The sequence below is a fragment of the Halyomorpha halys genome, unplaced genomic scaffold (genome assembly GCF_000696795.3).
Source record: "Halyomorpha halys isolate HHAL.00 unplaced genomic scaffold, Hhal_1.1 Scaffold1174.1, whole genome shotgun sequence".
Taxonomy (NCBI): Eukaryota; Metazoa; Arthropoda; class Insecta; order Hemiptera; family Pentatomidae; genus Halyomorpha; species Halyomorpha halys.
In genome coordinates, this window is record NW_027109467.1 from 176,513 (window position 1) to 201,261 (window position 24,749).

General features: G+C 28.8%; 1 protein-coding gene across 1 annotated transcript; it reads left to right on the forward strand.

The window, feature by feature from the left end:
• The first annotated feature begins 183 nt into the window (after nt 1–183).
• Nucleotides 184–23,656, forward strand: Sec63 (translocation protein Sec63). Its single transcript, XM_014433241.3, has 16 exons — nt 184–522; nt 1,093–1,195; nt 1,287–1,401; nt 1,480–1,716; nt 5,191–5,283; nt 5,370–5,531; nt 6,621–6,849; nt 6,945–7,090; nt 10,206–10,353; nt 12,588–12,778; nt 12,930–13,109; nt 14,336–14,452; nt 15,531–15,653; nt 18,015–18,218; nt 18,500–18,653; nt 22,348–23,656. The coding sequence occupies exons 1-15, from the start codon at nt 399–401 to the stop codon at nt 18,650–18,652; spliced, it is 2,325 nt and encodes a 774-aa protein (XP_014288727.1). The 5' UTR covers nt 184–398; the 3' UTR covers nt 18,653; nt 22,348–23,656.
• Nucleotides 23,657–24,749: the final 1,093 nt, after the last annotated feature.

Genomic DNA, 24,749 nt, shown 5'->3' on the forward strand with positions numbered 1-24,749 from the left:
TTACTGCCACCTTGATGATTATATGATTTCTGATATACTCAATTTAATAGAATTATCTTATGGGTAAAATTATTAGAATAATTCAGAATAAATATTTGTTTTTATTTTCAACAGTCTTAATCATAGAAATGATTGATTTTTAACATATATAAAATCCAACACATAGCTCTTTGTAACGGTACTTTGTCATTATCGTAGCCGTCATCCTTTCGGCATTCTAAAATTTGATAAATAATTTTTGACGTAGCAAGAATGAATTTGTCCATATGAAATATACTAACGGTTTTTAATTAAATTTCGTCACTAATTTATGGAAACAAATAACAGTCAAGTTATGTTGAATATATCAAGCTGATACTATAATTACTATTAGTTGTTTAATAGTCAATTTATTTGAAATGGGTGGTCAAAAGTTTCAGTATGATGAAAGTGGTGGAACATTTTTCTATTTTTTGTTGTCATTTTTAGCTTTATTATTAATACCTAGCACTTATTATTGGTGGCCACGTAAAGAAGTGGAAGGTAAGGTTACTTAATAGTTTCATTTTAATTTAAAGTAAAGTTTCTTAAGTATGAAGCATTTCAAGTATTTCCATTGGCTTAAAAATAATTTATTTTCGCTGCCTGATGCCATTTAGTTTTCATTGTGTCCAGTGTAACAGTTTTTATTTCTAACATGTTGATAAGATTTTTAGTTCCTTTATTTACAAATTTGTATTAAACTTGTATTGGATGTTGTAAATTCAATTGTATTTATTTCTCAGAGAGAGAGGTAGCATAATAGGAGTTATAGTAGCTACTTGTACTGAATGAACCTGGTTTAAATTCAGGCTTGACACTTCAAATTTCACTTGATAAAAAACGATGGGCTTTGTCAAGATATGCACTTTAGTTTGATGTGCTTCTGTAGTCCACTAAACTATAAAATTGGTGTATAGAATTAGTCTGGATCATAACATGTGGTTGGTTTACAAGAATGCTGATCCCATTATCTCCCAAGAATTCTGATGGAATGAGGGTCAGGCACCCTTATCAATATGGGCCTCTTTATGGGATATTGTTTGACTAATTTGTTTCTTTATTTTATTTAAGATCCACAGAAAGATGAAAAGGACTGTCATTGCGAGGGGTGCTCAAAGAAGAAGGTAATATTAAAGACCAATGAACCATGGAAAGGAACTAAGCAATTATTTAAGTAAGTTTTTCAATTGAAATTAAACAAGAGTGTTTAGAGTTAGGAATTTAAATTAAATTAGTTATGTTTTAATTATACTTTTTTGCTATAGGAAGTTATTAATTATCTCAGGATGGTTAGTTCTTGGCCTTCTTGCTTATAAAGTTTCACAGTTTGACTATGAGTATGCTAATTTTGATCCTTATGAAATTCTGGGGATACCTCTTGTAAGTTTTTACTAATTTAATTATTGATATTTAGTTAAACAATTATGAGATATTTAGTTGTTATGAATTTTTTCCCAGGGTTCCTCAAAATCTGAAGTTAAGAAAGCATATAAACAGTTGTCTCTTGTTCTGCATCCCGATAAAAAGACTGGTGATGAGAAAGCGTTTATGAAATTGACTAAAGCTTATCTTGCCCTGACTGATGATGAGGCTAGAAAAAATTGGGAAAAGTATGGAAATCCTGATGGACCTGGTGCTATGAGCTTTGGTATTGCATTACCATCATGGATTGTGGAAAAAGAAAACTCTGTTTGGGTGAGTTTTTTAGTAATATGGAAGGAATGTTGAATGATTAATATATAATCCAGTAAGACAAAAGGTGACGACTATTAAGTTTGTGCTTCCGGACAAAACATTTTTTATAGTTCTGAAGTTTGTTGCTAATTATTCGTGCTCTGGCCTTTGGTAATGGCTGAGTTAATGAGATGCATAATAGGTTATTTAAAATAATATTGTTTGTGAATCGTCCTATTATTTACCATGTCTTAAAAATTGAATCATATTATGCAAAAAGAGATCACTATAATTTTTGTAGGAATTGTATTTTATTAACTATTACTTTCAATATTTTCTCAATAAGTTTTTAATAAGATAAAGTAACCTAATGATCGCAAACATTTTATTTTGAGAAGTTAACAAAAGCAAACTTGTTTTTCGTAAGGTAAGGTTGGAATTATGATCAATTTTCAATTGGTTTTGTATAAAATGATAAATTTGTAGAATAAATAATTTTTTTCTCTCCCTTCTACACTTTTGTAATACTTGTGTACATCTTTTTCTTGTCAATCTATGATAGTTTATGTTCATGGTATCTTATTTTAAAGCATGGTTGATCTAAACAAATATAATGGTAAAGTAAATATTTGCGCAGTCTATAGAATAGATTATAGGTTATTTAGTTTATAGAATACATGGGACCTTTATTTCCTGTCTATTTCACTGCCCTTTTTTTAAAAAATTAATATTCAGTGTTTTTTGTTTTGTTTTTTAAATTTCCATTCCATCTGAAATTTCACCCCCACAAGACCATAAAATCTCATATTTAGTTATCACAACTATTTTATAACTTCATATTTCAAAATTATAATAAAAAAAGTGTTCATTGTAGTTTGTAACTTTCTCCTTTAAAGTTATATTTATTTGTCATTAGGCGCTTTTTCTTCAAATCCTATTAGCATGAAATTTTCTTCACCACTGCAACACTTAAGAGTTAAAGAATAAGGAATTTTTTGACAATGATCTAATTCATAATTGATGAGTTAGCAACATAATTCAGACCAAAAAATAACACTTAACTTATGTCAACAATCTAGGTCACATTTTTTTATTAATAAAAAATTCTTCATTAAGTAGATATTAATTTAGTAGTAAAGTGCCTGTAAAATTTCATTTAAATGGATTTAGCTAAACATGATTGAATTAAAACAAAATACTTATATGTTTAAAACATTGGATAGAATAAATACAAATTGTGTTGCATGATACACATTAACTTATGTTTACATAAATATATGTTTAGTTCTTTTGTGTTTATAACTATGGGTTATAGTTTTAGTATAATTTCCTATTTCTGTGATTAGAGGGTTTAATGAGTTGGGGCAAGGCTGGAAGAAATTATGTGTGAGTTTATATATGTGATTTAGTACAGTGTCTATGTTTAATTCAGTGTGCATTTTAGATAATGTTGTATAATATGGATAGTTATTAACAATTCTGAGGCATTAGTTTTGAAATATTTTAATTTTTTTAATATTAGTTGAACTAGTAAAACTGCATATGGGGCCGACATACGTCAAGATGGGTCTTGGTACTGGTTTATATATTATCAATTCATTCCTATTTGATAATTTTGATTTTTTATTAAAATATAGATACATTTGATATAAAAATTTTTTACATTTTCCAATTTCGAGTTGATGTAGTGGTTAAATAATAGTTTACTGTCCAAAGTGACTCCTAACTATTTAACTGTTCTGACAAAAGGGACAGGGGTGATTAGAACAGTTAATGTATGGCCATTTAACAGGGATCCAAATGTAGCTCAGTGCCTTCCTCTACGTGTTACTGTCCCATGCATGTGAGGTGTGTAAAAATACAGAAAGTTAATAATTGTTTTGTCAGAGAGACTAAATAAATATGTATGTACATTCTGTTCCTTATGGTTAGGTTTATTTCCCTAGTTGGTTTTATAAAAAATAAACTTTTTTTCTGAAATCATGGTTTGAGAACTAACGGAAGTTAAAGATAAGTAAATGTGTGTATTAAGAGTCAGTGTACTAAAATTTTTTAGTTTTTTAAAATGACTCCATAGAATATAGGTGATAATTTAATAGTTTACTTTTTCCAATGTAGGTATGATAATCCTATCCAGAGAATCCAATGTGGTTAGGGAGACAAGTAAGTTTATTGTGGAAAATGCTCTTCTAGTATTAATCCATTGCATTGCAATAAATCTATGCGCTATCCTGATTATTTCTTACATCAAGTATTTTTTGGCTGTTATTTACTGTCCATCAATATCAGTTGTTGCGGAGCTCGCTTAGCCAGGTACACATGAAAGACTTGGTAATGTGTTTAGTCTTATGTTATGCAGCTCTCAACAACTTTAAAACTTGTTGTTGACTATATTCTTCTTTATAAATTCCATTAGTAGGCTTTTACTTACCATTTAATGCTTGAACTTGTTCATTGGGTTTATGGTTGAATTTTTTTTTTTTTTTTAATCTAATTAATTTGTTACCAAGTCTGCCATGATACCTGGTAGCTTGTAGGATTTATCTTAATTTAATTTATTTATTTGTTTATGTGGCAATCCCCATACAAATAGAGTTGGCCTGTTATTATTATTTATGTAAATATCACATTGTTATTATTATTTAATTAATATTACAATGACTGTTAAATTATTTACTTAGCAGGCCAACTATTTGTACGGGGGTTGCCCCATAAACAAATAAATAAGTTAAATTAAGCTTGTAGGATTTCATTACCATTAAACCAAAAAAAACATTATATGTTTATCTACTTATATTGATCTGAAAAATTGCTTAACAACTTGTGTATTAGTCATCCTGAAAGTCTATCTTAGTCGTTAACGAACCAGTGTAGTTTTAATTTTATATGCAGTCTCTGAAATATCCGTAATTTTCCTGACATCTTAAAAGTTTTTTCTATTTGTTTCAATAGAATAAATACATTCTCTAAAATCACCTAAATAAAATTATGAATTAAAAAAATAAAAATAATTAGTTTTGTTTACTTAATTTACTTCTAGTATGTTAAATGATTAATATTTAATTGGAAGATTGTTGATTGACCATGTGTAATATATAAAAGGAAAATGGCCTGATCGCGGTAAAAAAAACTCAAATATTAATTAAACTATTTAATGTGAGCCAATGTTTCCCCCACATAACAGGTCTTCATCAGGGTTAACAAAGATATATAACTAAAATTAAGATTTAAAATGAAAAGTATAAGTAAACAAAAATTACAAAAAGGTATTAGGCAATTAATGAAAACGGAAATAATAACAAATAAACAATAGCTAAAAAAGAAATATAAAAATACAGTAAACACTTAAAGATGGGGAAACAAGCGAAATAAAAGTCGAGAAAAAAGGAAAATAGGGCACCTAGTGATTAAGATTTATGTACTATTTAAATATACCTTTAACTAAGTTTTTTGGAAATTTATGTAGCCAATATGAATATTTTCTCATTATTTTAGGTCTTAGGGCTCTATGCCCTTGTATTCATGGTGGCACTCCCGACAGTCGTTGGCATATGGTGGTATAGATCCATCCGCTATACTGGTGACCAGGTAATATTATTAGTTTGAATGTAGATTTATGCTAATTTTTATTTATTCTCGATAATTTATATATTTATTTATTAAATTATTGACAGGTTCTTCTCGATACTTCACAAATGTATTACTATTTTTTTCACAAAACTCCATCAATGGCCCTAAAAAGAGTCATTATGATACTAGGAGCCTCTCTCGAATTTGAAAAGCAATATAATAGTGAAATTGTAGAGCGTCCTACAGATAATGTAGAAATACCTCAGGTAAAATATAAATTTAATATAATTTTTTAAACATGCTAGGTTATTTTGAACAGCAGCTCTCAAAGTGGGTGCCATGAACACCCCTTAAGGTCACTTTGCAATTACTGAATAATTAAATTATATTAAAAATTAAAGTATTATATTAAATGAAAATAAATAATTTAAAAAAATTGAGAAGTCCCATTCCAGAACCTTTTCCGTTTTTTAAAAGTCAATTTATATATTTTTTTATATTGGCAGTTTTTATAGTAGATTAATGGAATTTAATAGGATTTTTCTCAGAAACAGTTACATAATCTTGTCTTATCAATTTACACAATTTTGATCCTTTTTACTCTCAACCTTTATTCTGTAATAACTTTCCAATGTTTCGGCCCTCAGGTCATTCTCAAGTATACAACCTATAAAAAGTTTTATGTTTTTATAACAATTACATTATTTCCTTAACTATATACTGATTTCTAGTTAAGGAAATAATGTAATTGTTATAAAAACAAAAAACTTTTTTTAGGTTGTGTCCTTGAGAATGGCCTGAGGGCCGAAACGTTGAAAAGTTATTAAAGGTTGAGCATAAAATAAACAACTGCAAGAATAAAGATTGAGAGTAAAAAGGATCAAAATTGTGTATATTGATAATAAAATAAACCACTCTCAAACAATCATAAAATAAGTAATTAATATTGTCTATTAACTGTTTATGGAAGAAATTATTTTACCTCGTGATAATCTACTTCTGAAACTTGAAAAAAAAAAAATTATGAATGACTTTGGCTGGTTTTTGCAGGAAGCACCTTAATTGTAAAAGATTATTATTCTTTTTTTTATTTGTATATATTATAATGCTATGTTTTTTATGTTTGTGTTTTATTTAGTTTCATTATCTGGAAATGACAAAAAAAAAAAAATAATCATAAATCAACAGTTGCTACCTGGAATTAGTGGGAAGGCTTAAAACCCCTACAAATAATTATATGTAGTTGATAACCAAACATGTAGTTTTTATTTTTTCTGATATATGAATGTATTCTTCTATGGTTTAATTATGAATTATTAAAATTAACAATTTTGTTATTTTCTATTTAATCTTAGTTGATGAGACAAATTTATAATCTTGGAGAAAAAAATCGAGAAAAACCATTGTGCTACAGATATTCAATAAAGGCTCGTGTTCTTATTCATGCCCATCTTTCAAGGCTACCTTTGAACCCATTGACATTAGATAAAGATAGAATGTATATTGTCAAAAAATGTCCTTATCTTATTCAAGAAATGGTTAATTGTGTATCAGGATTAATAATGCTAGCTTATGCCCGTAGGAGTAAGTAAAAATTGATTTTTATATAAATTGGAGTATTTTGTTTCACTTCCTTTACAAAAATTAATGGCAACAAATGCCTTTAATGTTATTTCCAGTTCCTAGGTTACCAAGTATCGAAACTATCGAAAACTGTATGAAGTTATGTCCAATGATGGTCCAAGCTCTTTGGGAATTCAAGAGCCCACTTCTGCAGCTTCCTCATGTAAAGGAAGAGCATCTAAAATATTTTATAAATAAGAAGGTAAGTCAGTTTTAATTATTTATTTTTCAAAATGTTTGAAGTAAGGCAATTTAAGGTCAATTGTTGAATTACTTCTTTTGTTTTGGACTTTTATTTATATTTTTTGGATAGGTAAACCTTTGATTTCTTTAAAGTTTTAAAAACAGTGAAATGAAATAGTTACAATAAAGAATATAGCTACAGGATCTAACTTAAAAATAAACTAATTTTTGTAAATATTCAGTTATACCCTGTAGCTATTTTCTTCAAAACACATTTAAACATGAAAAGATTTATATATATGTATATGAATTGTTGTGTCGTCTTGTTTAAATATGTTTTGGTATCAGGTTTATTTAAACAGTTAAAACAGAAATCCATCTGATTACAAGTTTTTATTGTTTTGAAAATACCACATATAAAAATATAATAAAATTAAACTTAATACAGATTATATCAATTTTGACTTAGTAAATATTAAATTTACATCTTTTAACCATTTTTAATTTTTAAATTTAACTTTATTGCTGTTTGAATCCAGAAATGTTTGGATTATTGAGAAAACACATTTCAATTATACAGGAAATGCAATTTCTTATATAATAGATATAACTTAAAATTTAAATATTAATAATAATGTGAACCCCATGAAAGGCCACGGGTTCAATACTTTGTAAGGAAGCACTGTGTCTAGAACAACAGTTTTTTAAGGAGGTGATTTTTTCAAGATCACACTCGACCACTAGAATTTTTCTCAAATAAGGTTACCACTATCAGTATTCTCTATCAAGGATTCTGAAATCCTGAAAAATCTCTAAAAACCTTGAGCTATGGGTGTAGAATACCTTGATAAATCCAGTTCTGATATATGGCTGGGCTCTAACAGGTACCTTAGAAAGCAGGATTGAGAGATTAGAACGGAAATTACAGGAGCGATCTGGGATCAGAGCCTTAACACATGGGAGAGAAGAACTAACAGTGAACTGCTTGCAGAGACTGGTCAATCCATATCTCATGATATGAAGGCAAGGAGGTTAAGATAGGCGGGACATGTGACTTGAAGCAGTTCATTACAATGCCTCTACACAACAATGAATGCCAGTTTAGTCGGCAAGTGACCACATGGAAGGCCAAAAACCAGGTGGATACACAGAATCGACAAAGAAGCAAAAGAGCTGCAGCAAACTGGAAAGCAGTAGCCCAAGATAGGCAGGCGTGGAGAAGACTGGTTCGGGCGGCCAAAGATCTACAAGGTCCGTAGAGCCAAGAGGAAAAAAAAATTGACCCACTTTATGAGGTTGGATGGTCCTCAGGAGAGCTCCAGAGCTCATATTTTTGAGAAAATAATTATGTGCCTCAGCTGGATATGACCCCTGGGTCCTTGGAGATAGTAGCATAGTGCCTTACCTCTGTCCCACTGTGCTCCCTAATAAAACATAAATCTAAATTAAACGTTGAAATTGCAAACTATAAAATTTTTATATAAGTCATTAAATAATTCATTGTGGATATTCCATTTGAAGTTCATATCTGCTAAATTAGTCTCCTTTTTAACCACTACTAGCAAAACTTCACTTCACAATAGTAATTAAGTTGTTTTGAAATATTTTAGTTTGCAGATCATTATCTATGACTTAATTCATCATTACACAGTTCACTTATATTCGCAGAGTTATGAAGTTTGACATTTAAAAATGATCATAATTGAGCAAAACACTTGCGTCAACTTTTACAAATAATTTTGTGTTCAGAAACAAGATAAATATTGTGATTATGAGCTGTGAGGAAATATTTTCTTATATCATGTTAAAAAATATTTGTTAGTTTTTGAGTCCTTTTCATAAAAAGGAATGTATGACAATCAATATTTTTTTACATAGACAGTATTTTTCCGGTGTCTTGAGAAAACTTTGCCTTAAAATAAAAATTATTCTAATATTTTACGAAATATTTGTATTCCAAACAATGTTATTTATCAATAAAATGCTAATTAGTACATCTAATAACTCTATATTACGAGGAATTATTTATAAATTGTAAATAATTCTTAATTTGAAATATTGAAATAAATGATAACTTTGTTTTTATAAAAATATGCACATATTCTTTTATCATCTAAATAATAATATTTTATTCATATTATTGATATTAATTTTTTCTATACTTTTGATGATTCTCATATCCTGCCTCCTTATTGCCCATTACAACTTTGCCTCTAAACCATGATTTGTATTCAATTACCCTTAATTAGGAGTTAATAATTATTAATTAATGCATAATTAATTAGGTTTTCATTCTAATGATATACTAATATTAGTATTCAGAGCAGTTTTCAGATTAAATGTGCCATGATATTGTTGATGCCAGATCGGCCTTACATGGTGCTATAATAATGCTAGTTAAATTGTTTAACAATTGATTATGAGGGGTTATAGTCTTGAGTAGAAGACATCTCTAACTATTCACAACACTATAAACATTGAAGGATTGTGAATAATAACGATGAATTATAATCAAAATATATATAAATAAAAAATACAATAAAATAAATAGATATAAGAAAATTGTGTGTCGGGTTTAGTTGTAGAGTTGGGAATGGGGAAGGGATAAGTAAAGTAAGAGGTTAATTTAAAAATATATTTTTAACAAAATTGAAGTATATTGAATTGGTGACCAATATGGTTATTTAACTTTCTTTTTTTTCCAAATGATATAGTATCTGAGATATGGCACAAATATTATTCCTGTTCAATTAGATACCTCATGCATTCAAAAAGTAAAACAATGCCAGGGAGGTTCCATCGCTTTGGGATAAAGGGAAATAGATGTGTAAGGTTTATACCTTATTTTTTAATATGATTGATTGTTAAACTTCCAATGTTTTTGTACTGTTCATGGCAGTGGATAACATTTTTTAAATATTATTTTATTATAGATGTAAAACATCACTACAATAAATAAATATATATAATTAAAAGAATCAAGGGGATTATTTTTTCTCAGCATATCAGTTGCTACATTTCTTGCAGATGTGTAATAGCTCTTGAATATGTATCAGTGTAGTATTGTAGCCTTAGATTAATTTTAAGGTAGTAAATGCCTTTATATAATATTTATTTATTTTTTATATTTTCAGAGGTATGTAAAAACTATACAACAACTTGTGCAATTGAAAAGTGAAGATAGGCGCAACATTTTGAGGTTTCTAAACGATGAAGAGTATGAAGATGTGATGAAAGTTGTTGGAAAAATGCCATTGATCGATTTCCAAGTACGGTCTGAAGGTAAAGTAATTGATTTAAAATGAAGTATTTCTTCTTCAATGGGCGCAACAACCCATTACTGGGTCCTGGCCTTCTCAAGCAGCTTCCACCAGTTTAATCTGTTAAGTGCAGCTGCTCTCCAATTCCTCTCTCTAAACAGGGTCCTTGAATCCTCTTTAACACCATCTAACCATCAGAACTTCGGGCGGCCCCTCGGCCGCCCCATGTAGGCGCTCATTGAGAAGTTCATTTGGGATCTCATCAGTTCCCATGGCCTCCCCAGCGCAGCCTACCAATTATTATAGTATTTATTATTTAAATAAAATAATTTGTATCCGAGTTGAGTCTCAAACATTGTTTATCATTACTTTAAATGTCTTAACATTTTGGCCATCCTCATGGACAATCTCATATATAAATGCACACCTCACATCCAACAATTAAAAACTTATGGCTATTGTGCTCAGGTCAATAAATTTTGTCTAATCAACCAATTTTATCACTTTTTTATTAAATTTTAAAACTTTTAATTACAGATTAACATAACACTATCATCATACTAGTAAAGTTAATTAAATTTATTTACCTGGGCAGAACAATCTGCAAAATTTGTTTTTTGAAAGTTTTATTGGATGTGAGGTGTAAATTTATATTTAAGATGGTGCTTGAGAATGGCCAGGTTGGCTGAAACTTTGGACATTTAAAATTTTAATAAAGAGTCTTTGAGACTTAACATACAAATTATTTTATTTAAACACAAAACTAGTCTTGAACAAATGAGAAAATTATATATAAATGAAGCATTTATTTACTACAATTAGTTTTAGCGATGGGTAGTTAGTAATCTGTTCTTTGTACATAAATGATAAAACCCGGCATGGTTTTTAGCATTACCCGGAAAACAATCTATTAAAGTTTTATCTTGTCTCTGTTCTTCTCTTATTATAACTTTTTATTTGGTAGAATATTGATGTTTACTTTTACTTTCTGATATATGAAATATATAGGATGGGAAAGTATTGCAATTATGCTGAACTTTTTAAAGAAGGAAAAATAGTGAAGCGAGTTCCAATCAGAAAAAATTGAGACCACCCGATCTCTTCTGAATGCATTTATATTAACAATGCTTTGGTATCTTCTGTTTAACTGCTGTATTCTTAGCAGGAACAAAGTTGAAGTTACATTATTTTAACCTTGATAAATCTTAAATAAGAATTTTTATGGTGAAAGTTCTATGAATTATGAAGTTATAGTGAAAGTTGTATGATGTGTCTATCACACCAGATTTTTTATTTTTAGTACATTTTGTATCAATAATAATAGCACTATGTTATGCGTTATGCTTCAAAAATCCTTGGGAAAATGTTTTGTAGTGCAGTTTTATCAGAGAGACAAATTCTTCTCTTTAACACTTTGACCACAGGGAATCACTGGGCAAACCACTTTGGAGCACGATTTTTTTTATTTTAATTTAAATAAGCGTTATTTAATGTTTGAAATTATTGTCATCAACTGTGTATCGCACTGAATCTAGTTAAGTAATCAGCTGATATATGAATGTTTTGCTTTTTGTTTTTTACTTAATTATGACTTCCTAAGTTATTATCTATCACCACACTTATTATAAAACATTTAGATAACTTGAAATAATGCAACCAATGCAAAAAAAAATAAAAGAATACATATAATTTATATCGAAATCAATGAATTTATATACTTTAAAAATAAATTTGATAAAAAAACTTGTGGCAGCCTTGGGATTGATCCACAGAAGTGAAACTTCTGGAACTGAAATAATGATCATGCATTCCCTCTTACAGCTTAAGGTTGAAAATATTATTAGTTCCAGAATAATAATAATAATTAGAATAGAAAATTCATTCCTTAAGTCAATTGTAGCCGGAAAATTTTTATATGGTAACAGGAGGTTATAATATATCTTGATGATAATATGTTGACAACTGAGGTCAAAATGTATTTATCCTGTATGTATGTATTTATCGTATAATTAATCTTTCCTTTACTTCTTATGCTTGAAATTTTCTTTTTAAGTTCAACGATAAGTATAAGTTTAAAGCAAGTTTAGTACACTGTACAATTTATATATTGTTAAAAGTTCATGAGATGATGTTTGTAATTTTTTTATATCATCAATAGGGTTTCATTTATATGGAATTAATCTTTTCATGTATATGGAAAGATTAATTTTATTTAGTCATCTAAAATATTAATTAGAGTTTGTGTTTCTATTTTAGTTATTGATGACGAAGCTTCTACAGTTTATACAGCTGGTGCTATTGTTACTGTGACAGTTACTCTCATACGAAGAGACATGAGTACGTTATTAGGTGATGAAACCGTCAAAGAAAAACATTGTGCTTTAGATAGTCCTGAACTGAAAGAAGAAGATGAAGCTAAATCACCTGAAGGAGAAACAAAAGAACCTGTAAGCTGTATTAAAATCATTTATTTTTTTATAAGTTTTATCATTTTTGTCTTCTTAAGTTTAATTGTTTGCATTTACTATTTAGATAATACTTATAGCTAAGATATACATAGGTTTAAGGCTATATTGAGTTATTGTATTTTTTTTTTAGGTTAAAAAGCAGCCAGTTTGGCAGAAACAAAGGAAAGCTGGTAAGAAGAGTGGAAAGAAACAGCAGGGTAAGAAACATCAACATAATGAAAATAAAGCTCAGTCTAATAAAAAAGCAGTCGAAGAAAAACCACCTGCTAGCACTGAAAAGGAAAAGGAGAAGCAACCTTTAGTTCCTCAGGTGTTTTATTTTTTTATATATCTTTTTTATTGTGTATATTTGCTGTTATAAAAGTAAGAGGTGATAATGGTATGGGCAGGCAGGCTTTTGGGAGGCTCATGTCAGCACAGTAGTCCCATCTCCAGGCATTTAGCTGAGTTTTATCTTCAGGCTAGATCTCGCATCCAACTTCTCTTTATCCTATGCGAGCGATGTCTTTTCTTGCCATATTTGTCAAAGTATGTTTATTTTTCCCGGTTATTCATCTTGAAACCGTTTTGGGCTCTAAAAATGTGTTAGAATGTAAAAGTTTATGTTGCGTGTCCGTTAGCAGTCTTAACACAATTTGGATTGAAATGTTTGTATTTTGTCCAAGTCGCTCCTTTTAGGTGGAAAGGCATTCTAAAGGTACTTTGAAAATATTAATGACTTTTTTGTCTGACTGTTCAGGCACTTCTTTCATCTTGTCTCAAGGAAATGATGTTTCAGTCTTTCAAGAGACTTTTGGTTTTTCTCTCTCCGGTATCATCTGCTGTAAAGTTTTTCAAATACTTGTCAAAGGTAGTGTGTTTGAATTTATGTACTTTTCTTTTTGAATCATGAGATTATTAAGTTTATTTATAGTTTAATTTTCCTTCCTGAAGAATAGATGGAATGGAATGGACATTTCTTTCATGACTGTCACTTTGCCCTATATTAGATCCCTAAGGGAAAGATTAACTTATTCCCTTCTTCTATTTTACCTCTTGTACTGATCTTTATAATAGAATGTTTTAGCTTATCATTACTTTTCTACAATTGTCCAATAAATTTTTTTTTTTTGAGATAAATGAATAGTTAATTAATAGTAATTTTTTTTAGTGGTTTCTTGTTTATTTTTTTAAAACTTATTTTTTAATATATGGAGATCTTCATTATTTTTACTTTAAGACAGTCACAAAAAAACAACAGCTTATCTCCTAATTACAATAACCTGTCATCCATAAAGTTTCCTCAAAGGTGAAGACAGATGTATCCTATTTGCCATCCAGTGATTGTAAAGAGTTGATATGTATTTCTATTTGCAACATTATTTCTAGTTATCGTCAACATTCTCCCTGCCGTCCTTTAAATTATTCTAAGCAATTCTTCACCATCTTCTCATGTAACATCTACTGTTAATAACTGACACATCACTATTTTTAAAATAATTTTCTATTCATATTTCCTACAAATAATATTGTTTGTCTTAAAAACAATTTCTGCAGAAAAAAACACAGCCTGAAGGAGCAGATGGTGATGATAGTTCAGCAGCAGATGAGAGTGACATTTCTGATTATGAGCAGGACAAATCTGATGATGATGAAAGTGGTGGGGATAGAAAGGTAAATATAATATATTTTCTCTTAGTATACTCTAATGTCTATTTCATTTTAAATATGAGAGTTTTAATTCTAAGAAGTTTCATAATCTTATGGTCATTCTTATTGCCACGGCACTGATCTCTTGAAAATTGGAGTATATACTTCCAATAAATATTGTTCGAAATCTCTTTATTATATTTTATCGATAATTACATGAAATTCACAACATTTTTATTATCATTGTTTATTGTTACTTAATATGAATGGAATCTTTTTATAATTATCATTATATACAACTTCACATTTTATGTTGTGGTGTTAATGATTAAATGTTTCAAATTGTTTGCACTTATGATAATCTTATTAGTCAAATTTCCTTCCTGAAAAAATCTTTAAAGTAACTCAAAGAATATTTCTTTAATTACGTTGCCATATACCGTACATAGCTGGGTTCAAATCTCTTGTAAACAATAGTTATTGTTGTTTAATATTATTGAGATTTTAGACCTTTGATTTTAAAAGTAGTTTATTTAGGTTTTTAACTTAAGTATGACCCCATTCTTTTTTTCTTTTTTTTTTTTTATTTTATTTTATTTTATTTTATTTTATCCCACATAAAGTTTGATTTACTGATCATATATAATGAGAATGTTAGTTACAAAAGATTTGTTTTGAACATTAGCTGTCAAAATTAATGCTCAAGTTTCTAATAAGTTGTGGAGACATTTTTTTTAATTGAACATCTCAAAATATAGATGTTCTTAATAGACCCTTTCAAAAAAAATAAAAACTTTTGAAATAGACCATCATCTGTATTATTTTGTATAAAATACTAGTTATTCTTTGTATATTTGTTATCAGTGTAATAATTGTTTAATATTTTGAAATGTAGTACTTTTATTTGAAGTTTATAATAGTAGTTAAAATGAAAGACATCTTTCATTTGATGGCCTTTAATAATCAAGTTTAGATAAGAAATATGGTTTGGAATATTTTAAGATTATATTTATTCCTTTTTGGAAACTTGAGACTGTATTATGAGTTACTGGTTACTGTTTAATTCACGATATTAAGTATTTATTTATTAATTTTTTTAAAGGAATCTGGATTTGAAGATGATGATGATTGGGAGAAATTTCAAACAGGTATCAAGAAACGAGAAAAAATATTGGAAGGCAAAAGCAAAATATCTCACTCAGTTCACTGCCCATATTTTCCAGAGGTAAATAATAGTTATATTTCAATTAATAATTTTCTAAAAACTAGAAATTGAAAATGATGAGTAGATTGTCAACTGTGGATAGTATATGCGAGGAGAAGATGATTGGGGGTGTACAAATTAGTAAAACCTTATTTATTAGTGCCAATATTTTTTCTAGAACTTCAAGCCTTCACCTAAGAACATAAAACCAGATAACAACAAAGTTATTTGAAAATTAAAGAAACAGCTAACATTTCTATTTTGCAACCATGTTAGTTGTTTTTTATTTAGTTAACATTTCTATTTTGTAACCATAATGGTAGTTGCTTTTTATTTTCTAATCATTCATTAATTCCTCTTATCCATTATGGTTGTCATATAGTTTTTTTTTTTAGCACCGATGAAGGTCTGAAACTTTAGCCGAAACATTGACACTAAACAAATAAGTTTTTACTTATTTGTGTTGTTCACAGACCGCACCCCCAATCATCTTTTCCTTATTATAGAAATTGACAAGTTATTGCTTCTTAATTAGGGAAAGAAAAAAATATGTAAGAAGAGTATATACCTTTCTTTAAAAGAAAACTATTGGTGTTACTTCTTACCATAATTATCATCAGGTTTGACTGATTTAGTGAAATTTTTAACATATTTAATAATTCATAAAATTTAAGTATTGCTTTCAGTTATTGTAGGAATGTAGCAAAAGAATAAGCTTGTAGAGCTGTAAAAAGGAGGAAACGGGTGGGGGAATCTCCATCATATTGCCCTCTCACACTGCCCTAATCATCGGTCGGATCTTTTCTTTTTATGCAAGTCAAAAACTATATCCCAAAGAAGACATTGCTTATTGCCACAGCTGTCAAGAGTACAGGTATACCAAATCATACTGTCATTAACCGTGTTGCTTGAAATGTGGTGATCTACCCAAGGCAGAGGAATGCTGTCAAACTTGGTCTTATGTCATCTATGCCACCCAGCAAATAATAAATGATGTGAGACCAACATGGAGTAATCCCACACTTCAAAATGAAACAAGAACTTTGTGGAGAAATCTACCCTCCAAATTAGTGGATAAATCTGTTTCCTTTTTACAAGCTCTTCATGGAAGCAAACAACAGTCTCAACTCGGGACCATCCTCCTACAACATGCAGAACCCCAAATTCAATATACAGAACTTTAACTCCAACATACACAACCTCAGTGTACCATCCTCCCTCAAGAATGATTAACCTAGTCACAAAAATCAACAGATTTGGTGTAAACATATCACTCCTCAACCCAATGCTACTGGTCTAACCAGTCTGTTGTCTTTTCTATTGGAGTTTAGATCACTCGTCACCCCACTCATATATCTCCTTACCAATTTAGTATCCTTTCTAAAAAAAAAATAAAATACTTAAATAACATAAATTAAGCCCTTATGCCCATTTAATCCTCATCCTTCACCATAATTTATATTAGAGGACCAGTAGACCGGAACTTTTCCCTGAAATCCTTAATGGTAACTAGACCTCAGCCTCAGAATATTCTTTAAAGCACTCCTTAAGGCTGTAATTGGTCTTGTCAATTCCTTCACCTCTCTGATCCAATAGGCTTCCAATTGGAATGCAACCTCGCCTCATCATTCCACTTTAAATATCTTTAGTCACTAAATGTTGAAGCGATTTTACCTATGAGCAATCGGAAAAACTACCATCTTCATCGCTGCCTTAAAAACCGGTGGCACTCATGACACTTGGGAAGACATATTATATTAATTTGTTAAATTAATTGTAAATATGCTTGTACTGATTTTATAAACCATGTAAAATATTATTATAATTGTTAATTTATGAATAAAATAATTAATGAACGAACAAAAGAATATACTGATAGACAGTAAAGTAATTTCTTACAGCCTCTCACTGGTCTTTACATTCTTAGCAGAGTGATTACGCCATCATTGCTTCGGTACCTCTAGGAAAAATGGAAAATAACTACATTGGATCAATATATGCTTCCTTTATTTTTTTATATTATCTGGTGTGTCCTTATCCACACTAATTCTTACTGATCACTACCTCAATACTATACCTTTTCTTCCTTTCTTAAGGAGTTATGGCTAATTCCTGTTGAACATCTCCAAATGAACATGATTTATGTGAACTAATCATTATTTATTTATTAAGCACTATTTTGTAAAGAAGTTATGACTTTTTTGCAAACCATTGCATATATGTAATTGACAAAAAAAAAAAATTCAAATATTTAAATAAACTGATCTTATTACATTATGTTGAATTGTCTTTAATTTTTTTAATTCGTACGACGACTTTATTTTAATTAAAAAATTTTTTTTAGTATAGTTATTATATAGTTGCTATTGTTTTGCTTTTAAGGAGAAACAGGAATATTGGTGGGTATATCTGAGTGATAGAAAATCGAGAACGCTTTTAACATCACCGTATCACGTTACGGCTTTAGTTGATAAAGAAGAAATTCAGTTGAAGTTCACTGCACCGAGATGGCCTGGACTTTATTCATTTACTGTATGTCTTCGTTCTGATTCATACCTGGGTTTTGATCAAACTCAAGAACTAAAAGTAAGTCTGAATTTATTAAAATATTAAATATTTAAAACTTAAAAAAAGAATTCTGATTTCGAACTCAGTTTCTATTAACACAGAACATAATTTCATATGAATATGGATGGTAATGAAGGTTAGATTTTATTAAAAAATGATAAATCCAGTTTATCAAAGTTAGAATCAGTTTTGAAATAATCAAAATCTGTATATTGTTAATGAAAAATATGTTTAGATTATTTAGGGTTTCTAAAACGATAATAATGTTGTAATTACCCAAATATTGACCATATTTTTAGTTGGATGTGAAGGAGGCTCCTGAAGTACCGTTGGAACATCCTCAGTGGGATATGTCTGGTGAAGAGGAAGATGGTAGACCTGATGGTGAAGCAAGTGATGCATCTGAATTTGCTACTGATGAGGATATTGATTCAGAACATGATCAGGAATAAGGTATTTATTACTCATTTGGAATAAGTATTGTATAAAATAGGAGGTTAAAACTTTGTTTATAACTAATGAAAAAGTAAAAATTAATATAACCTTTATTTTTAGATTATGTTCTATAATGGTTCCAACAATGTATTATTATTATATTAAGATTATTGGCGGTCTGATTTAGTAATGATTGTTTACTTTTTTAACTGTTCTAATTCTTCTTATCCAAAGTGGCTGGAAAGGGAATTTATTGTAATCGGATTATGTCTTCGGAATCTGGTTTTCAATATATCTTTGTCTTTTAAAGGCCAAGTTCTCAAAAAATGCATTTTTGGCTTTTAGTCTGCTGTGTGTCTAACTTATTCTTGAACCAACTGATTTACTTTTTATTTACAATTTCGTTTCTCTAACTTAATTGGGTAAGGATAGGGAATTTTATTTTATAGAGGGGAAAGTTAGGAAATCTGATGGATACTCTTGTAGACGATAATGTAATCTTCATATGTGTGAAATGTTGACGACAGAGGTCAGGAATTTCCAGAAGTTGAAAATTTTCAGTTAAGTTTTTGAAAAACTCAAGAATATCAATTACTAAAGTTGGTAGACACAGTGCTTAAATTTTATTGGGAAAATGTAAAAAAAAAATAGGTTTTCTTGGTCAATTACAGAGGTTCATTACAAAAAAAGTAATTAATTAATTTTTATATTTAAAAAAAATTATTAGGAACATTCTTTTAGGAAATTTGATACTCTTCTATTTTTTAGATAAAATGTTTTAAATTATGGCCAACTGTTTTCAAAATATAAATGAAAAAAAATGACCTCCATTGTCCTATCTTTGGCTTTGCCCCAATATACCAGAAATTCAGTATGTTAATTTCTTAGTTAGAAATCCCTGGAGTCAATTCTGACTTAAATGTTAAATATATAAGATTTATTTCAAAAAGGTGATGTTTTTTATAAGCATCACCAAAATGGAGCAAATACATGTATTCCAAATATCTATCACTTATTTCCTGCATAATATTCATTAATGAACAAAACCATCACATTTCAATTCAATTATTCATGCTGAAATTCGCATTGACATTAAATGAAAAAATGTTAGTTTGTTTAAAGGTAAAACTTCTTTTATACTGTCTATGATACTATTTTTAGAGTTCTACTACTGAGTAGTTTCTCTACATCCTGTATCATATCATTATGTCATTATGATCAAATTTACTTGTTTATTTTTTATACAGTTGTAAATATGAATAAATAAATAAAAAAAAATCCTAGAAAGATTGAAGAAATTTAGGTTAGTATGTTTTTGAAGCCCTTTAAATGAGGCTTTCAGTCATAAAACATGGTAACTGACAAAACGGAAACTTGTGAGAAATCAATTGTTAAGCTTTGAGGATATTATTTGGTACTTAGCTCCAACAAAAATAAAAAAATTGTATTAACCAATTATTTTGAATGTATTGAAAAATAAAACTTTTATTAGCTGCTACTCACATTGTTTTGTGCATATTAGAACAGATAATAGAGAAAGGCACTTGCATATACCACGATATTACTGTTTCCTTGTTGTGTGTCAGATACCATGTTTTACAATATATGAGGCACTCGGTCATAAAACATGGTATCTGGCATTTAGTATGATTTAAACTGTTAGTTATTGAGTAAACGTGGTAGTATCTCCATCATTACCATATGTACTGTCAACTATCATGCAAGACCTATTGCGACAATGCTGTAGTATCTACTGTCATGACAGAGCTAGTTGGTGTAAAATTTAACTATAGCAGGTACCATGTTCACCTTAACACAAATTTGTATTCTGTAGAATATAATAAACCTTTTTAAGTTGATTCTAAATTATACATTGTGTATATGTTAAAATTTAAAGGAAAAATTATTTCACCAAATTTAATTCATAAACAAAATTTTACAATCTGGATTTTCTCTTTAGGAAGTCTGGTGAGTCAATCCATAAAGAATTTTTTGAGGTTAATAACTTCCATTTGAATGAAATTTGTATTAAATTATCATAACATGGTACAACGTTTACAAGGTTGTAGGTTTAAAGTACAATGTTTTTCCATGTTATGATAATTTAATACAAATTTCATTCAACTGGAAATTATTAACCTCAAACAATTTTTTATGAAATATTTTACAAGTTTCAGCCAATACACCATCCTCCGGGAAATGAAAATTTCAGTTACATATTCCACAGGTTATAACCTCCTCTACCTTGGAAGTTTGAGTCTATGAGTTTGCACTGAAATCAGTGATGTAGTGGGGATGGAAAATTTCACAATCAGTAATATCTTGTAAAAATTTTAACCATTTCATTTCACGACTTTTTTATTTGTAACTTGTATAAAACATGATAAATATATTTGTTCTTGTCAAGAAGTTTTTTAGAATTCATGTATTTTAGTCTTTTAAATTGAAATACCAAAATAAGGGGGTGGCCAACACCCCAGTATTAATTCAAATTATGAAGAAAATAGTCAGGGGTCAGATTTTGTTTTTTTTAGAATTAAATTGGGTCAGATTTGTTTGCGCTCATACAAAAAACCATATACTGGGTCTTCAGAATTGTTATCACCAAAAGAGCTCTTGTCAGAACTATTACTGACATTAAAAATATTGGATTTATTTTTCTTCTCATTGAGAAACAAACTGCAACGGGCAGCTTAAAACCATATACTGGGTCTTCAGAATTGTTATCACCAAAAGAGCTCTTGTCAGAACTATTACTGACATTAAAATATTGGATTTATTTTTCTTCTCATCGAGAAACAAACTGCAACGGGCAGCTTATTTCAGTTATCCTGTTTTACCTCCAATCAGCTATCACTTACCATAAACTTAATAACAATTAACAAAAGAAAAGAAATTTCTTACACATCTTTTAAAAACCTGTGAAATCAGTTTTAACACTTTGACCATGGCGGTTGACAACTCACTGCCTTAGGAGCACGTATATCGACAATGTGCCTTCAAGGGAGGTCACTTTTCTAGCTTGCATTCAGAGTGGTGAAAAGAGCTTTAGCAGCTCCCTTTCAGATTGAATTGCTCTGAACCGTGTTTAGTACTGTCCTAGCTTCCTCCAGCTACATGTTCTGGATTCTGCAGCCTTCAAGGATTTTTTTACTCCTTCAAATATTTTTTCTATTATCAAATTTATTTTTTGAAGTATATAAATTTATTTACTTATGTATTCTTTTATTTTACACCCTTCCAATGAATTTTTTTAAATTATTTCACATTGTCTAAATCTTTTATAGAAAATTTGATGATATACAATAAGTTTCTGGAGTCCTTATTCAAAATCCAGCAAAACATTCATGTATTAGCTTATTACATACTTGGATTCAATGGTATACAGTAGTGACGAAAATGTGTTGTCATTCTTAAAAATCAGGCAATTAAACTTAATTTACCTTTAAAATCTTACATTTTATACTTTATATAATGCTTATTTAGATCTAAAATAAAACAAAATATTTTTTTAAAAATCGTGCATTTAAGTAGTTTTCTAGGGGAGCTCCTGCGGTCACAATGTTCAGGAATCAGATATTGCTAAAAACTTTTAAGAAATTCAGATACCATGTTTTAGGATCAAATGTTTAAAACTTGTAAATAAATAATAATTTATTTTTAAAAATATTTTATAAGACATGGAATACAATTATTTCTGTTTATTTTTCAGTACTATTGGAATTAAAGGAATGGAAAATGGAACTTCTGATTATAAGTTTACAAATATTTCTATGATTTTAAACTACTGAATAGGCAAAATGACTGTTTGGTAGTGGCTCATGTATTCTGATATTTGGTTATAAATATTTTTGTATATAATTAATGTTTATAAACATGTGATGATAGTTCTGTTTTGAAAACTCAATGATGAAACACAATTTAATTTGGATGACCTCCAGCTGAATAGAATATTAAATATTGAGTAAAAATGTTCTACATTACAGGTGAAATATATTTAGGATGTTACTTAGGTTGGGGCAAAAAGTATAAGACTGAAGGTGACAGGAGTTGAGTAATGAGAACCATTTTCTCTTGGATCTATTTCTCTTCAGCTTATATACCATTTTATAAAAATTTATCCATTTTATTACATTTATATTTATTATTATATTTTTCATTTGGAAACTTTTTTTTTTAATTAAGAGCACTGCATAGTATAGCTTGCAAGTGGTTGATTTTTATGATGAAATGGATTTCATTTATTTTTTTTTTCAAATTTAGAAATGGCTTTATTTCATTTGGTTTCTTTAACGTTTTGAAAACAGGTTCTGTGTATATGTATATACATACATACCTGTACCTATATTATTAAACTTTAAAATTTATTTATGAGTGTTATTGAATGAGTCAAGATTGCCTATTACTGATACAACTTTGTTTCAATACCTTTTTTAATTCAAACATTCCTGTATGCGTATTTTCTTTTTCACTGGGCATTGAAATTGCGATTATTTTTAAATGTATGTATATTACGTTTTAGTAATTTAAAAAAAAAAAAACGAGTTATATAGAAACAGTGATGTGCTTCCATAGTTTTTATTTAGAAATTATGATCTACCAAAACTGATTCCATCGTTATTAAGAAATTGTTTTAGTATATATAAAATATATTAATTTGTTGATTTTTTTTTTTTAAAGATAAAACATTGTGGTTTATATAAAAGAATGTTTGTTAATTTTGTTATTTACCATTTTTACTTTATTATACTTATAATTATTTTTATTTTATTTACTAATTTAAATTTAACAATTTTTGTTATGTTACTTATAAACGAGAAATTTCGGAACATTCATAAAATGAAATTTAATCATTACGAACAGACTCCTCTTAAACTATTACACATGGAATGTATTATCGGTCCTCTGAAACTGTTGCAGAGTCAATACTTCTAAGATATATTTTTAAAATGTGATGTATATATATTCTTAAAGTATGGTAGTGAATAATATGCTATGTTTGTATTTGAAAATATGTACAATTGAAAAAAAAAGTGTTTTGTATCTCAAGATTATATCATTGGGACAAAATAGTGTTCAAAGTGAAGAATTAGATGGTAAAAATATGAAAGTATGAAATAAAATTCTGTGTTTATATTGTCATAAATAAATTATTTAAATACAAAATTGGTAGTTTAATTCCATTATCTCCCATCACTAAATATATAACATGTTTAAAATTTGGTGTGCTCTGTGCATCATCCCAACTATCATTTATCACTCTACTTAGTGTTGAAATTAATCCTTGCTTCGTTGAAAACAGATTTCTTTATTATTTATGAAGGAAAAAATATTTTCCCTTACTATATTTCAATCAAGTGGTAAGTAAAAGACTACTGTTACTGTATATCCATCATTGTTATTACGTTAGTTAAAAAGTTGCTGTTATCATAACAACTATGAAAACACAAAAGTGTTTCTTTCCTTTATTTAATTATAAATTTTTTTCACATTTTATATTTATCCATTACTCATTATCACCGACAAGAGAGATGATTATTTCATTTAACAAAATTAAAGATGCCCTCTTGGAGTTAAGTCTAGCTCGTATTAGAAACCATTGTACAGTGATATGAGTTCATCACATTCATGCGGTGGTGTAAAATAATCTTTTTCCGTGGCTGATCTTAATTTTCTCAAAATTAGTTTTCTTTTACTTTGATTTTATTAAGTATTTTGTTAAGCATTGATTAATTTTAAATAAATAAGCTTATGAAACTTATGAAGAGGTCTTATCCGCATTAAAAAAATTAGATACGAAAATTATTTTAAACTAAAAAATAGGAACTATGAACATAAATAACCCTCACAAAGGTCAAAGGTAGGGATTCCAATTTTTCCGTGTGCAGGCAGTAATAGTGGAGATTGATATATTTTATATTCTTCTCAGTCTCTACAGTCCAAGATAGACTTCAGCCTCTTGGAATAGAACAATTTTTAGTCTACTGAGAAACATCAAGGGATCTAACTTTTAACTTCATTGCCAGAAAGATTCCTCACCCAATTTCACCATTTCTACCTATTCCTCAATCATTGGATGGTTTTCTGCAAGATATCGTGAAACTCGTTCATACT